Source organism: Ipomoea triloba, chromosome 14, assembly GCF_003576645.1.
Source record: "Ipomoea triloba cultivar NCNSP0323 chromosome 14, ASM357664v1".
Classification (NCBI taxonomy): domain Eukaryota; kingdom Viridiplantae; phylum Streptophyta; class Magnoliopsida; order Solanales; family Convolvulaceae; genus Ipomoea; species Ipomoea triloba.
Genome location: NC_044929.1, coordinates 13,982,040 through 13,995,440, shown reverse-complemented (window position 1 = coordinate 13,995,440; position 13,401 = coordinate 13,982,040). Strand labels below are relative to the sequence as shown.

General features: G+C 34.8%; 1 protein-coding gene across 1 annotated transcript; it reads left to right on the top strand.

Moving 5' to 3' along the window:
• The first annotated feature begins 2,826 nt into the window (after positions 1 to 2,826).
• LOC116003577 (transcription factor bHLH130-like) lies at positions 2,827 to 6,087 on the top strand. The gene is made up of 6 exons (XM_031243474.1): positions 2,827 to 3,820; positions 4,604 to 4,920; positions 5,003 to 5,161; positions 5,489 to 5,554; positions 5,643 to 5,711; positions 5,801 to 6,087. Exons 1-6 carry the CDS (start codon positions 3,316 to 3,318, stop codon positions 5,843 to 5,845), a joined length of 1,161 nt encoding a protein of 386 aa, XP_031099334.1. The 5' UTR covers positions 2,827 to 3,315; the 3' UTR covers positions 5,846 to 6,087.
• The last annotated feature ends 7,314 nt before the right edge of the window (positions 6,088 to 13,401 follow it).

Here is a 13,401-nt window from a genome sequence, read left to right as displayed (position 1 = left end):
ATTTTCAATTATTACTTAGATTGTAGTAATTAAACAATGAATAATGTTTTTTTTTATAATGTTCACATCCTTATGTGGCAATAAATTTATTTTGTATTCACTGATTGTTGTGAATTAACTAATCACATCAAACATTTAAAAAATTACTTAGTAATCAAATATAAAAACAACTAAACAAATATTATGAATTACTTAAGAACTTTGTGAAACTAAGATAGAGTGCATGTTGTCAAAAAATGATAGAGTGCATAGTTATTCTTTAACAATCAGACATATATCAAAAGATAAAAGTTAAAATGATACTTTTTTATTTTACCAAAATCTTTCACAATTTGACGTAACAATATATGATTCATATTTGATTAATAAATAATTTTTTTAATAAGGAGTCTTTATATAGTTGTTATACCATGGACTAAAGTCAACCTTGCAAGGTTGACTCTGGTACTAAACTGTGTATTTTTAGACTTTTTGTACTGGAATTGTGAACTTCTAGAATATAAATTGTGTTTCTAAGTCAAAACACATAACAACGGTAGAAAGGAATTTGTGAATACAATACAGGGTCATCAAATCGACTTAATTTGTAGTCTTTTATTATTATGTCGGTCCACCTTGCAAGGTGGACTCGGGTCCGATCCGCAGAATAATTTGCAATCTTTACGGTACTCAATAATTAAAAAGACTTTTATTATTATGTCGGGTCCACCTTGCAAGGTGGACTCGGGTCCACAGAATAATTTGTGGTCCTTACAGTACCCAATAACTAAAAAGACTTTTATTACTATGTCGGGTTCACATAATAATTTGTGGTCTTTACAGTACCCAATAATTTATAAAAATAAAAAACTTTTATTACTATGTAGGTTGACTAACAAATTTTAACCCCCTCAATTTATCCTATATCAAATGCTCTTTAAAGATGAAAAGGACTAAGGAATGCCAATGCTCATTAAGAATGCATAAGTCCGTACCATATATCAAATGCTCCGTAATATAAAAGTTGGCACTTGGCAGGCGTTTGGTTTGCATCTTTTAAGATAAAAACTAGGAATCATTCTCATTTCAGTACTAATTTATTCATTTTCAATATTTCAAAATTTGAATTAAAAAAATCTTTTACTACTTTCGTTCTTTACTATATTTAAAGTCATTTTTCATTATTTATCCTAAAAACAATTTTTTTTTCTTTTGAAATTTTTTAAAAATCATTTTCGATTAAAAACTATGTTTCAAGCGGTCTTTATTTAAAAATAATAATAATCTAAAACCACATAGTAAGGTTTTCAAAAAAAAAAACACATATAGTAAGAAAGAAGAAGAAAGCTTCAAGCAAGGAAGAAAAGGACAACATGCAGCTCTCCCGTTTCCTTGGTTAACTTAGCATTAATTTGAAAGGTAGAGCAGATGAATTTCGATTCAATAAGTTTTGAAATTTTAATTAATTATTTTAAACTTTGATTAACCGAATGGACCAACCTAAGAAAATAATTAGATCAACAAAACCTAAAAGACAGAGCCAATACGAGACTGTGAATGAGTTTTGATAGGATTAACTTTGTTATTCATAACATACTAAGGATTGGATTTGTCTTGTATTGAGCCTACTAGTTACAATGTGACTAGGACTCCCAATATGAGGGCAAATTGGTCTACGCAGTGTTACGTGGACCATAACAAAAAGTACATTTTTAATATATTATTAAAAGTGGAAAAAATACTTGATTTACTCCCAAAACCTTACTCCCAATTTTTATTTCTACTTGTGTTCAAATTTGATTGGAGGAAGAAAAAAAATTAATGGATAAATATCATGGTTCCCTACTAAATTGAGCAATCAAAGCATATGGAGTATAAAATGGGAGTACAAATCGGGAGTACATGTATAATTACTCCTAAAAGTGCATTATTTATGCACTAAATGTACATTATTCAAAATAACGTACGCTTAATACTCAAATAATATACTTTTCCTGGATACAATGTACATTTTTAATATATTAAAAGTACAATATTTGTGTACTGAATGTACATTATTTGATTGTACGATCCATACAATAATGATTGCAATATGAGACCGTCTAAAATTTCTATTCTTTGTAGGGCTCCTAGCCCAAATTATGTATAAATAGACGCCCTTCTTACATGAGGAATGAGATAAGCAATATTCAGCAATACGACACTTATATATTTTTTATATTCTCGTATAGTCGTTATTTTAATGATTGTGTTGGCCAACCGTTGATTGTCCAAAAGTCACAAAACGAATATATATATATATATATATATATATATATATATATATATATATATATAAATTCAATCTTGCGAAAATTTTACATTTAAATCCGACTTACTCGGAAGTCAAAACAAATGAAAATGAATATTCACTAAACCGATGTAATTAAATTGACATTTCTAAATATTTTTTGGTGGCTTGAAAACTCTACCATCATTATTTGAAGATATACATTGAATAAATTCCAAGTCATTTATAACTGAATAGCTCAAATCAAGAATGACTATAATTCACTCTAGTTAAGAATTAAACTTGTAACCTTATAATTACTAAGTAATAGTGTGGTGAATTTGAGTGAGCTGCTAACATTTCTACTTTGTTATGAACCAAATGCTACCTTGTCTCAGATTTGGTCCAGTAGGGTTGAATTGTCAATGCAGTTTTAATACAATTATTTTGATATTTATGAAAGGCAATTGAGTAATTAATGTCAGTGGGCATGCCCAATATAGTAAACTACAATCAATCAAAAAAACAAAATTTATGATTTTCTGAAAGTGCATTAAGAAAGGCAGCCCGTGATATCTGCCTCGCCGGACTTCCCATTGGCGACTACCACTTTTCCACTCCCCCACCGCTCCTCCTTCTCCTCCGCTTCCTTCCCTTCTCCATTAAAAGGGAAAAGTATTGCTTTCTGTATCTTTTGACTGAAGAATATTTTTCACTGGTTTTCATCGCTCTCCTGTTTTGCCTTTGATTCATAATTTCACCACTCCGTATAAACGCCTAATAAATTTCTTTTTACTTTAAAAAGACAAAGAAGAAAGTACTGGAGTGTTGACTGTTGTGGTACTCGAGTTTCTTGAGTAAAAAGCCTGTTTTTGTTTCTTTTTTTTTAACCTTGATTCTGAAAATTTTGTTATCTATAGAATTTCCGGTTTCTAAAAAAATTCTGAATTTTTTGATGTGATTTGAGGCTTTGAGCATAGCTTTTCTGCCATTTTTTGGGACCTGGATGTAATAAGAATCGGCATTGGGAAAAGAAAGAGAAAGGGAAAAGGAAAGAAGAAGTTTTGATGGATCAGACTCGGTGTCAGCAGCAACAGATGACTTCTTGTTTAACGCGGTTTCGATCCGCGCCAAGTTCATATTTCGACACCATTTTGAACGCCGCTCCTACGCCGCCTCCGGCCAAAACCGGCGGCGGCGGTTATGCGAGGGATGATATGCTAAGCGGCGGCGGTTCAGGCCCCAACATACAGCAAGCTTTTGCGCGATTAATAGCCACTATGGGGGGTGCTCGGGACGCGAGTTCTTGTAGCTCCGGTGGCGCGTCGGATGCGAAACCGCCGCTTGTGCCGCCGCCGCCGAAGCAAGAACCCGAAGCTCGACGGCAAGAGATGAAGTATTCAAGTGAGTCTCAGGGTTTTTGTGCAGGGGATAATTCGTATGGATTGATGAGCCCGGTGAATCCGGGTTGTTTTGCCCCTGTAAAGATGAACACTGGTGTTTCCAGCTCAAATCTCACTCGTTATAACACCTCCCCTGCTGGTTTCTTTGATCAATTCAATATAAAAAATGGTATGTATTTATGTATGTTTCTCCTTATTCTTTTCTACCTGCATCATCTTCTTAATTAGCTCCTTCCAGACTCTAAATATTTCCTTTTTCCCATTAACTGCAATTATACAGTTGATAGGGTGGTTATTTTTGAGTCACATAAGTAAACCCAGCCCCAGTCAGCTAAATCTCGCCTTATTACCCTAGCTGGCAAATTCGACTCAAACTAAGAAAGCTAATAGGATACTCTCGAGAGTCAAATTTGTAATTTTACGATTACAAGTCAACAGCTTTACCAACTTGACTGGTTGGATTACCCGTAGGTGGTTATTTTTTGTAATTTTGTGGTTATAAGGCAACAAACTGATCAATTTGGTTGGGTTACCCGTGGGGTGGTTATTTTGCATGATATTTCAGCAGGAGAAGTATACAAGTTGAGATTTAACTTGATAGTTTTTTTCCCACAAGAACACTAATTTGGTTAAAGTTTGACTAATTAGCCAAGCTTAGTTCATCCAACTTGAATTGTAGGATAACACTCATCTTGCTCAGGATTGTCAAAAAGTAATAGTTTGAGAAGATAATGTCACACTCTGAGGTTTATGGTTATGGCAGTACTGCTATTAGCAATGTGTTTGAAAGGGTGGGAAGGAAAAGCTAAAATAGATTATTATTATTATTATAATCTTGTCAAGAATAAGGAGATAGATCATCGTTTAGGCTAAGGATTTTGCCAGTAGTTACTTTGAGCTGTTGCTAAACATGTCTCAGCAATTAACTAACAGAATATAGCGCGATGATCAGGTAGTAATGCTAATGCTGCAGAAGCATCATTTGCATCTCCAAACGCGTTTAAGAATCGCCGCGTGGGTGTGGATTTGTCACCCAGACATCCCCCTTCCTCCTCTTCGCGGCAAATGGCTTCTATATCTGAAACGGCGGTGAAGGAAGAAGCCTGTTCGGGGGATGGCATCGGCTTCAATGAAGATGAGACGATGGATGAAAGTTACTTGTCAAGTTTCCCTATACCTTCTTGGGATGATTCAGATCTCTTGTCTGATGACTTCCTAAAAGTAACAGATGAAAAGCCAAGTTTGAATGCCAAAGCACCAGATTTTAAGGTATATCAGAGTTTTATAGCTTTAATCTGTGGTTTATGGATCATATAATAACATATTATGCAACTTTAATTTGCTATATCAGAACACAGAAGGTCGAATTCGCCCTCCTGCCCGTTTATCTCATCACCGCAGTTTACCCAAAAGCTCTGCAGAGTTATCATCCATTTTGCAGGATTCTGTGCCTTGCAGGGTCCGGGCAAAGAGAGGTTGCGCTACTCACCCACGCAGCATTGCCGAGAGGGTAAGGCTATTGCTATTGCGTTTACTTCAACTTTCCAGTTCGAGTAAACGTATTCTGTTAGCCCAACTAACTCTATTACATTGTAGTATCTGTTTATACATACTTTCTCAACCTATTAGAGCACAAAGAGTCAGTATCGCCTCCACTGAGACTCGAACTCATGACCTCCCATATGGGAGAGCCACTACCCTGCCTGCCATCTGAGCACAAGTGCTTGGCAGCCCTATTCCATGTTAGGACTAGAAAGAAAAGAGCATGATCTGATCTGCTTAGTGTGTGGATTAACTAAACCGCGTTTTCTTACATGTCCAACTCAATCTACTTTAGGTTAGAAGAACTCGAATAAGCGACAGAATGAGGAAGCTGCAAGAGCTTGTCCCGAACATGGACAAGGTAAAATCTATGGCGTAACCTATATTTTATCAACGCGATATATCATGTATGGAAGGTTAAGTTACGCGTCGTGTTTAATGTTTGACAGCAAACAAACACAGCAGATATGTTGGACCTAGCAGTAGATTACATCAAAGATCTAGAGCAGAAAGTGAAGGTTTATCCCATAAGTCATTGTGTCACATTTTATTCAATTCCCATCATATATGCATCTTCTTAGGCTAACACACTTTTTGATCTTTACAGAGGTTAGCTGATAATCGTGCCAAGTGTAGATGCTCAAACAAGTAGTAGGGCAGGGTTGTACCGATGAATGTAACGTGGAAAGTTGATGAACATTGTGGGATTCCTCATGGTGGCACTAAAAATCAGATCAAAAGAAGAAAATGGGATGCCTGTGCCACAAAAACAATTTCATTTGATGTAACATATGAAGCCCTGTTGAACATAAAAGCATTAATGTTTCTGTTGGCTGTACCCCTGCTTTTGTCCATAAATAATGAAAAGAATTTGGTAGGCTCTAGTGTCCTTTACACACTATTTTTTATTAAAACGTTGTTTGCTGCTTTTATTGCCCCATACCGACGCGCTAAGTTTGTTGTCTTTTTTTAGGCCAGCTGTGTCCTCTACACATTCTTCAGCCCGTTGTCCCACTTATTAGGGATGTGAGTGGTGCTTACAATTTAATGAGGGGATTAATCACTGTGTCTGACGGTAAAAACTTAGGTACACCGAAAAAAGAATTGTAATACTATGATATGTAGGAAGAAAAGTTGAATTGTGAGGACCAAATTACACTTTTATAATAATCCTACATCATTCTTCAAGAATCGCAAATTAAGGGGACATTTTAGATTTTATATTACTTATTCCATTTCAATACTCTCTGATGGATATATTATAAATGGACTCGGTACGGATCAACCTAGAGGAAATCGGATCCGGGGCTTCGGAGTCGAGTCGGGCCGACTCAGATATGGCCAAGCCCAGCGCTCGGCCACCCATGACGAGCCCCGCGATTGGCCGGGTGCTTGGTCTTTAGTCGGTGCGATATGTGCGGTGCGGGGTGCGGTCCATTGCGGGTGTAACCTCCTGCCCTTTTCTTGTGGGGTAGTTGGGAGTTGATTAGTATAAAAACATTTCTCTCTGTCTTTTTAGAACATCATTCCATCATCTTGTAATAGCTTGACACAATTCTTTTAATACAAATTTCGTCTCCGTAATTAGTAATTCCTTATCTTCCCATTACATTACCTTTGTCTTTACCACTTACTATTTATCATTTAATTATTGAATTATTTAAGTTGGACCACCTGAGTGAATTTAATCTATCACTCTTATAAACTAAACATTAAAATAAGAATTCATAAAATAATTGAATTTGAATTCTCACTATATTAACTTTTCATAAAATTACAATACTTTTTCCTCAAATTTATACCTCGCAACCAACTCATAACTGATCAGTGGCTTTGGCCATTTCACTACTGATGAAATGATTGAATGCTATATTTGGTAACGAACTTTTTTGTACACGTCTAAGATAAATATCATGGAATTTTTTCTAAGTATAGAGTTTAATGATTGTGCTTAGGTTAGTGGGCAATAAGTGGGTGGCCACAAACCTCAAACTTTTTCTTATCCTTTACTGCCTTTTTGGATATGATGGTGGTTGCCCCGTATCCACGTTTCTCGGAGCATTTCATCACCTCGGATCACACTTTGACACAAACGCAAAAGCCCGGTAATTTAGTGCACTGTACGTACACGTGTAGGGATTAACGTCACCCCATTTTGATTGAATCTTGATTAATAATAATTTAAAATTTCAAAAACTTTATAATTGATTGATTGATAAATCATAACGGATAAGTATTAAGGGATACCAATCACTTAAATGTAATATATAAGTCTTAATATTAATAAATGCCTAATTAAGTATGTCGTTGCCAAGGATCTTGTAGTCCAGTGGCATCAAACCCTTCTTTTTATACGAGAGGTGGTGGGTTCGAGCCTCAGTAGAGTCAACTCTTCTTGTGAGCCCGCTAGCATATTGTTAGAAATTAAATGTTATTTACCGTCTAAGTTGAGATACTATCCTAAGTGTTTTTTTAAAAGATTAGTTGATCATTAATAACCTATCAAAATGATTGGCTTTTTAAAACTATATAATCAAAATCAAACCAAAAATTAAAAATTCCTAACAATTTTGTTATCTCGTTTTTTGCACATCCCTATACACATTCTCACTTTGTGAACAAGCAATTGAACAAAGTAACTAGCCAGGTTCGAGCATGCATGGTTGCGGCGGTGGGAGCAACCATGAATTATCGGTGAATCACTGTGAAAACGGTGGGTCTGGCTAGACGGTGGTGCGGGGTGGAGGTGAGAATATATATATATATATGGCATGGCTCATGTCATTTGTGGAGATTGAGGTGGGGTTTGCAATTTTATTTAAAGTTGAGTTTATTTATTTATTTAAATTTCCAATTTTTAATTTAAAAAAAAAACAATTCAGTGTAAGGAGATGCGTATCTTTCAAATCTTGTTTAATTAGCTAATTTAATATTCCCATTCAAATTATGGGAAAAAAAAACTGAAATACTTGGCGGATAAATAAATTTTCAAAAATAATTGTTGAAGCATGATATTCTTTCACCCTCGCTAATAATTACAAAGTCATATAGATCTAGACGATATGATGAGTAAAAGATTTAAAGAAATAAGGTGTGTATGTAAAATAAAATGTAGATCAAGTGATTAAATGTATTTTTATAATAAGTATTTGAAAGAAAGGCTTTGAAATGCTAAAGATGGTGGTAAGATTATGCTCAATTGCATATGTATTCAGCTTTTATATAAACTATTATACATATTACTCTGTACCCTTCTAATTGCGGCTTGACTATCACAATGCACACATATTAGAGGTATAGGTTTATCCCAACAATGAATATCCTCAACAAAATGGTGTAGCCATTAAGCCTCTTTGCAACATTTGTCTAAGGCTATTAGCTCAGGTTCTATCGTAGATCTGACTATCACGGTTTGTTTCAAGGATTTCTAAGAAATGACTGCACCGGCTAACGTAAACACATAGTCACTCGGGGACTTAGAGTCTTTTATATCTTATATCCATTTAGTGTCACTATACCCTTCAAGTACAATAGGATATCTCGTATAGTGCAGTCCTCAGTCACGAGTATACCTCAAATATCTCATAACTCTCACTATTGCCTTCCAGTGCGCGTCACTGGGTTACTCGTATATAAACTGAGTTTGCTAACCGCAAAGGCAATATCCGACCTAGTACAACTCATTAGATACATTAGACTTCCAATAATCTTAGTCTATTCTACTTGAGAAATACACTCTGTGATTTTGGACAAATGAACGTTAGTATTTAACGATGTCCTAGCCACTTAATAAGCATCCTTGTTAAACTCTGCAAGGATTTTATCAATATAATGAGATAGACTTAGCACGAAACCATTCGGTCTTCACACAATTTTAATTCGGAGGATTAAATCCACCAAACCCATATCGTTCATGTCAAATCTCGAATTTAACATGTTCGTGGTAGATTTTATCATTCGATCGTTACTACCAAAATGAGTATATTATCCACGTATAAACAAAGGATGACATAACCGTCTATCGTTTCCTTAACGTAGACACACTTGTCACTTTTTTTAATTTACTTTAAACCCACTGGTTAACATCGCATGGTCAAACTTCTCGTGCCATTTCTTAGGCGTTTGTTTTAAACCATATAACGATTTAACAGATTTACATACTTTCTTCTCTTGGCCTGGAACCACAAAATCCTCAAGTTATTCCATTATATTTCTTCATCTAGCTTGCCATTCAAGAATGATGTTTTCACATCCATTTAATGAACTTCTAAGTTCCGCAGCGCAGCTATGGCAAGTATCATCCTAAATCCTAATGGAGGTTATTCTCATCACGGGAGGATACGTATAGAAGTAATCAAGGCCCTCGTGTTTCCTGTAACCTTTAATTACAAGCCTAGCATTATACTTCTCAAAGGAACCATTACGTTTCATCCTCTGTCTAAAGACACATTTGGATCCCAAGGGCTTACTACCTAGAGGAAGATCAACTAGTTCCCAAGTGTGATTTTGTAAGATAGAATCCACTTCACTTTTAATAGCCTCTTTCCACATTAGTCCTTCCATAAAAGTTATAGCTTCTACATACGTTTGAGACTCGTTTTCTAACAAACATGTTAGAAAATCCAATTCATTTTCTAGTAAACAAGTTAGAATATGCACATCACACTCTAACATGTACGTCGAAAAATCTAGACCAAATGATTTTTCAATCCTAGATTACTTGCTACGTCTAGCTTCAAGCTCAGGTTCTATTTTAGACCCTCCACTTTCATTAACCACAACCTCATCGAATGTCCGTTACAACGTATTAGGTCCCTCACTAGACCTACACGGAAATACATCTTCAAAGAATGATGCATTCATAGATTTAATTATTGTGTTCTTATGTACGTCCAAATTATGGGACTCATGTACTAAGAATTGATAAACACTAGTGTTATGTGCATAGCCAATAAAGATACAGTCCAGCATTTTAAGACATATCTTTATTTTCTTAGGTGTTGGTACTAATACTTTGGCAAGACACCCCCACACTTTCAGGTACTAGTAGGAAGGTTTCCTACCATTCCATAGCTCGTAAGGAGTCTTATCGAGATTCTTGCGGGAAACCTTATTTAAAAGGTAATTGCTTGTGAAAACAACCTCACCCCACATACTTTGAGATAGGCCCGAACATATCAACATCGCATGTATCATCTCTTTCGATGTGTGATTTTTTTTTTCGGCAACATCATTCGATTGAGGCGTGTAAAGTATCGTACGCTCGTGTATAATACCTACACTAGCACAGAAGTCACCAATAAGTGCGTCATACTCACCACCTCTAGTGCTTCTAACCTTTTTAATCCTTCGATTAAATCGATTTTACACTTCATTCTTATAAATAATGAATTTATCGACGGCTTTGTCTTTGCTCTTAAGCAAATACTGATTGAGTATAGTTGTGAGTGTAAAAGAGGGTGTAAAATGCCGTTCCGCTGAGGATTGAGGTTATAGCACGTAATTGTGTGAATTAAGGGAACTAGGCACTAGAGTACGTGAATTAACTAGAATCCAAGTAACTAATAATTGAATGAGAAAATTAAAAGAAATAAATTAGCTAATGAATTAACTGAATGATAGAGGAATGGATCAGATTAGGGGAATTGTAATCTTGATGTTCTAACAAACTCAGAATTAGGGAAAGAAGGATTAACCTAGGGGTTTATGGGCAATGCACACAAGAATTCAATTCAGCTACTTTCATAATCAATAAACAGAATTAGGCTAAGATTGCACCACTTTCGTGATGCATCAATCATAGTCTTAAGCACCTAAGCATTGTAAGCCCCCAAATTATCCATATTCTCATAGTAGGAAAAATTAGGTTGAAATTGTTAAGGCTCGAGGTCTTCATCCAACTTTCGTTGTAATGAATCTCTCTCCTAAACTAGCAATTAATTGTGGTCATCAATCAATAACAAGTAGAAAGTAATCCCCAAATCAACATAAACCCTAGGTAAATTATTCAATCCCTTTATGCAATATATTTCCTCAATTCCATTCACACCCTTCAACAACCTCACAATTCCCATTATGCCTTCCTTTGATTAAAAGCATATCAATCTTCCGATTTTCCTCCTTCGAGACCGACACTCGAGGAGTTTTCCTCGTTTTACCACTACCCCCACATTCATTGCACCTCACCTAAAACTGCACACTTCACTTCTAAAAAGCAAAGTTGCATTTCAAATTCAACTATGGCATCTGAATTTATTATAATAGCTTCTGCATGCAAAGAAGTTGAGTGGCTAAGGAATTTAATTATGGAAATTTCGGTTTGGCCAAAACCGATGTCACCAGTTTTGGTACACTGTGACAGCGCTACTACATTGGCCAAAGCATATAACAACATTTATAATGGCAAGTCAAGACACATAGGCATGCGACATAGCTATGTGCGGGAGCTCCTAAGTAATGGTGTTGTAGCATTTGACTATGTACGATCTCGGTTCAGTTTAGCGGATCCATTTACTAATGCATTGGCAAGGGACATGGTTTTAAAGACATCGGAAGGGATAGGTTTGAAACCCGAGTCTAGTCAAGGGATGAAGGAAAGCTCAACTCACGCCTAAGTTATTACGTTAGGTCTTGAGTTCAATGTTGATGAGTACTTCATTAATTGGATGTAAGTACTAAAATAAAAGGTATCCCTAAAGTCAGTACCTGGTCTGCATTGTTGTAAGGATGATATTTACTCTTAATTAATCTTTTGAAAAAATACTTCGTGCAGGACATGATATAAAAGATTAGTCTATGTGAGCATGAGGTGTGGCCACTTCAACAAGCTTTGGGTTTGGCTTGGATATGCTCATGAAAGGATACGGACACAGGGTCTTTACTAGTGTCAAGTTTTTGAGTTGTTGTGACAGTAAAACTTGTGTGTATTTTACCTAAATTTCTTCAAAGAGACTGTGTGATTCAAGGTTCGTCCATCACTGTAATCCGAATTGATGTATCGCATATTATACTACGTGAAAGTTCAATCTTTAAGACACTTTCATTTATGCATGAGTTTTAGATTTATCTTGGTATAGTCTTAATTTTTACTATGTAAATGGAGGAGGAATGTTGGACATTTATATAGTAATAGAGATTAATATTTCAGATGGACTACCATGAAAGCTTAAATAATATTTGGAGTTGTAGAGTTATAAATATTATTTAAGTTTGGTAGAAAGTGAATTGAGAAATATAAATTGTGGCCGAATTCTTAACAACAATTTGTGGCCGAATACTTGCTTCCATGGCCGAATCCTTAAATGGCTAATTGTTGGTCATTTTTAGCCGAATGATTAATTTGGCCGAATTGAATTTCAGGACCGAATTGTGAATATGGCCGAGTACACGAATGGCCGAATTCATGAAATTGAATTTCAGGGCCGAATTGTGATGTACGACGTTGTGGGCTGCATTACTATATATATATATATATATATATATATATATATATATATATATATATATATATATTATTTCGTGTGCAGTTTATGAACCTATGAAGGTACATCACTTATGAAAAATGTATATGTTATACATGGTTCATGTAATTATATTTTCTAGGATTAATATATCTTAAAAGGTATATCTTGTGAAAGTTGGAGTTTCAAACTATCATAAACTTCTATGTAACCTCTCCTCAGGGACGTATCCAGGAATTTGTTCCAGCGGAGGCGAAATATTAAAATAAAATAGATAGTTAAAAAAAAGGAAGAAATACTTAAAGAAATATAATCATAAATATTGTTGGATAAATGAGATAAATAAAACACATCAAAACTTTATAAAATTATTTATAAAAAAAATATGAAACATAATTAATTTGATAAATTAATTCAAATAGAAAATAAATTATAAATTACATATCTCATATATATATAATAGATTAATATACACAAGATGTTAGGTTGACTAGTTGGTAGATGTATACTTGTACTAAGAAAGGTTAGGAGGTTCAATTCCCTTATTGCTTTAAAAAAGTTTTATGAATTTATATATATATAATAGATTAATATACACAAGATGTTAGGCTGACTAGTTGGTAGATGTATACTTGTGCTAAGAAAGGTTAGGGGGTTCAATTCCGTTATTGCTTTAAAAAAGTTTTATGAATATATATATATATATATATATATATATATATATATATATATATATATATATATATAT

Excerpts from the sequence above, each read along its gene's own strand:
- LOC116003577 (XM_031243474.1), top strand. The coding sequence starts at position 3,316 with ATGGATCAGACTCGGTGTCAGCAGCAACAGATGACTTCTTGTTTAACG. Across the intron at positions 5,555-5,642 it reads TTGTCCCGAACATGGACAAG|CAAACAAACACAGCAGATAT; the intron begins GTAAAATCTATG and ends AATGTTTGACAG. Across the intron at positions 5,712-5,800 it reads ATCTAGAGCAGAAAGTGAAG|AGGTTAGCTGATAATCGTGC; the intron begins GTTTATCCCATA and ends TGATCTTTACAG.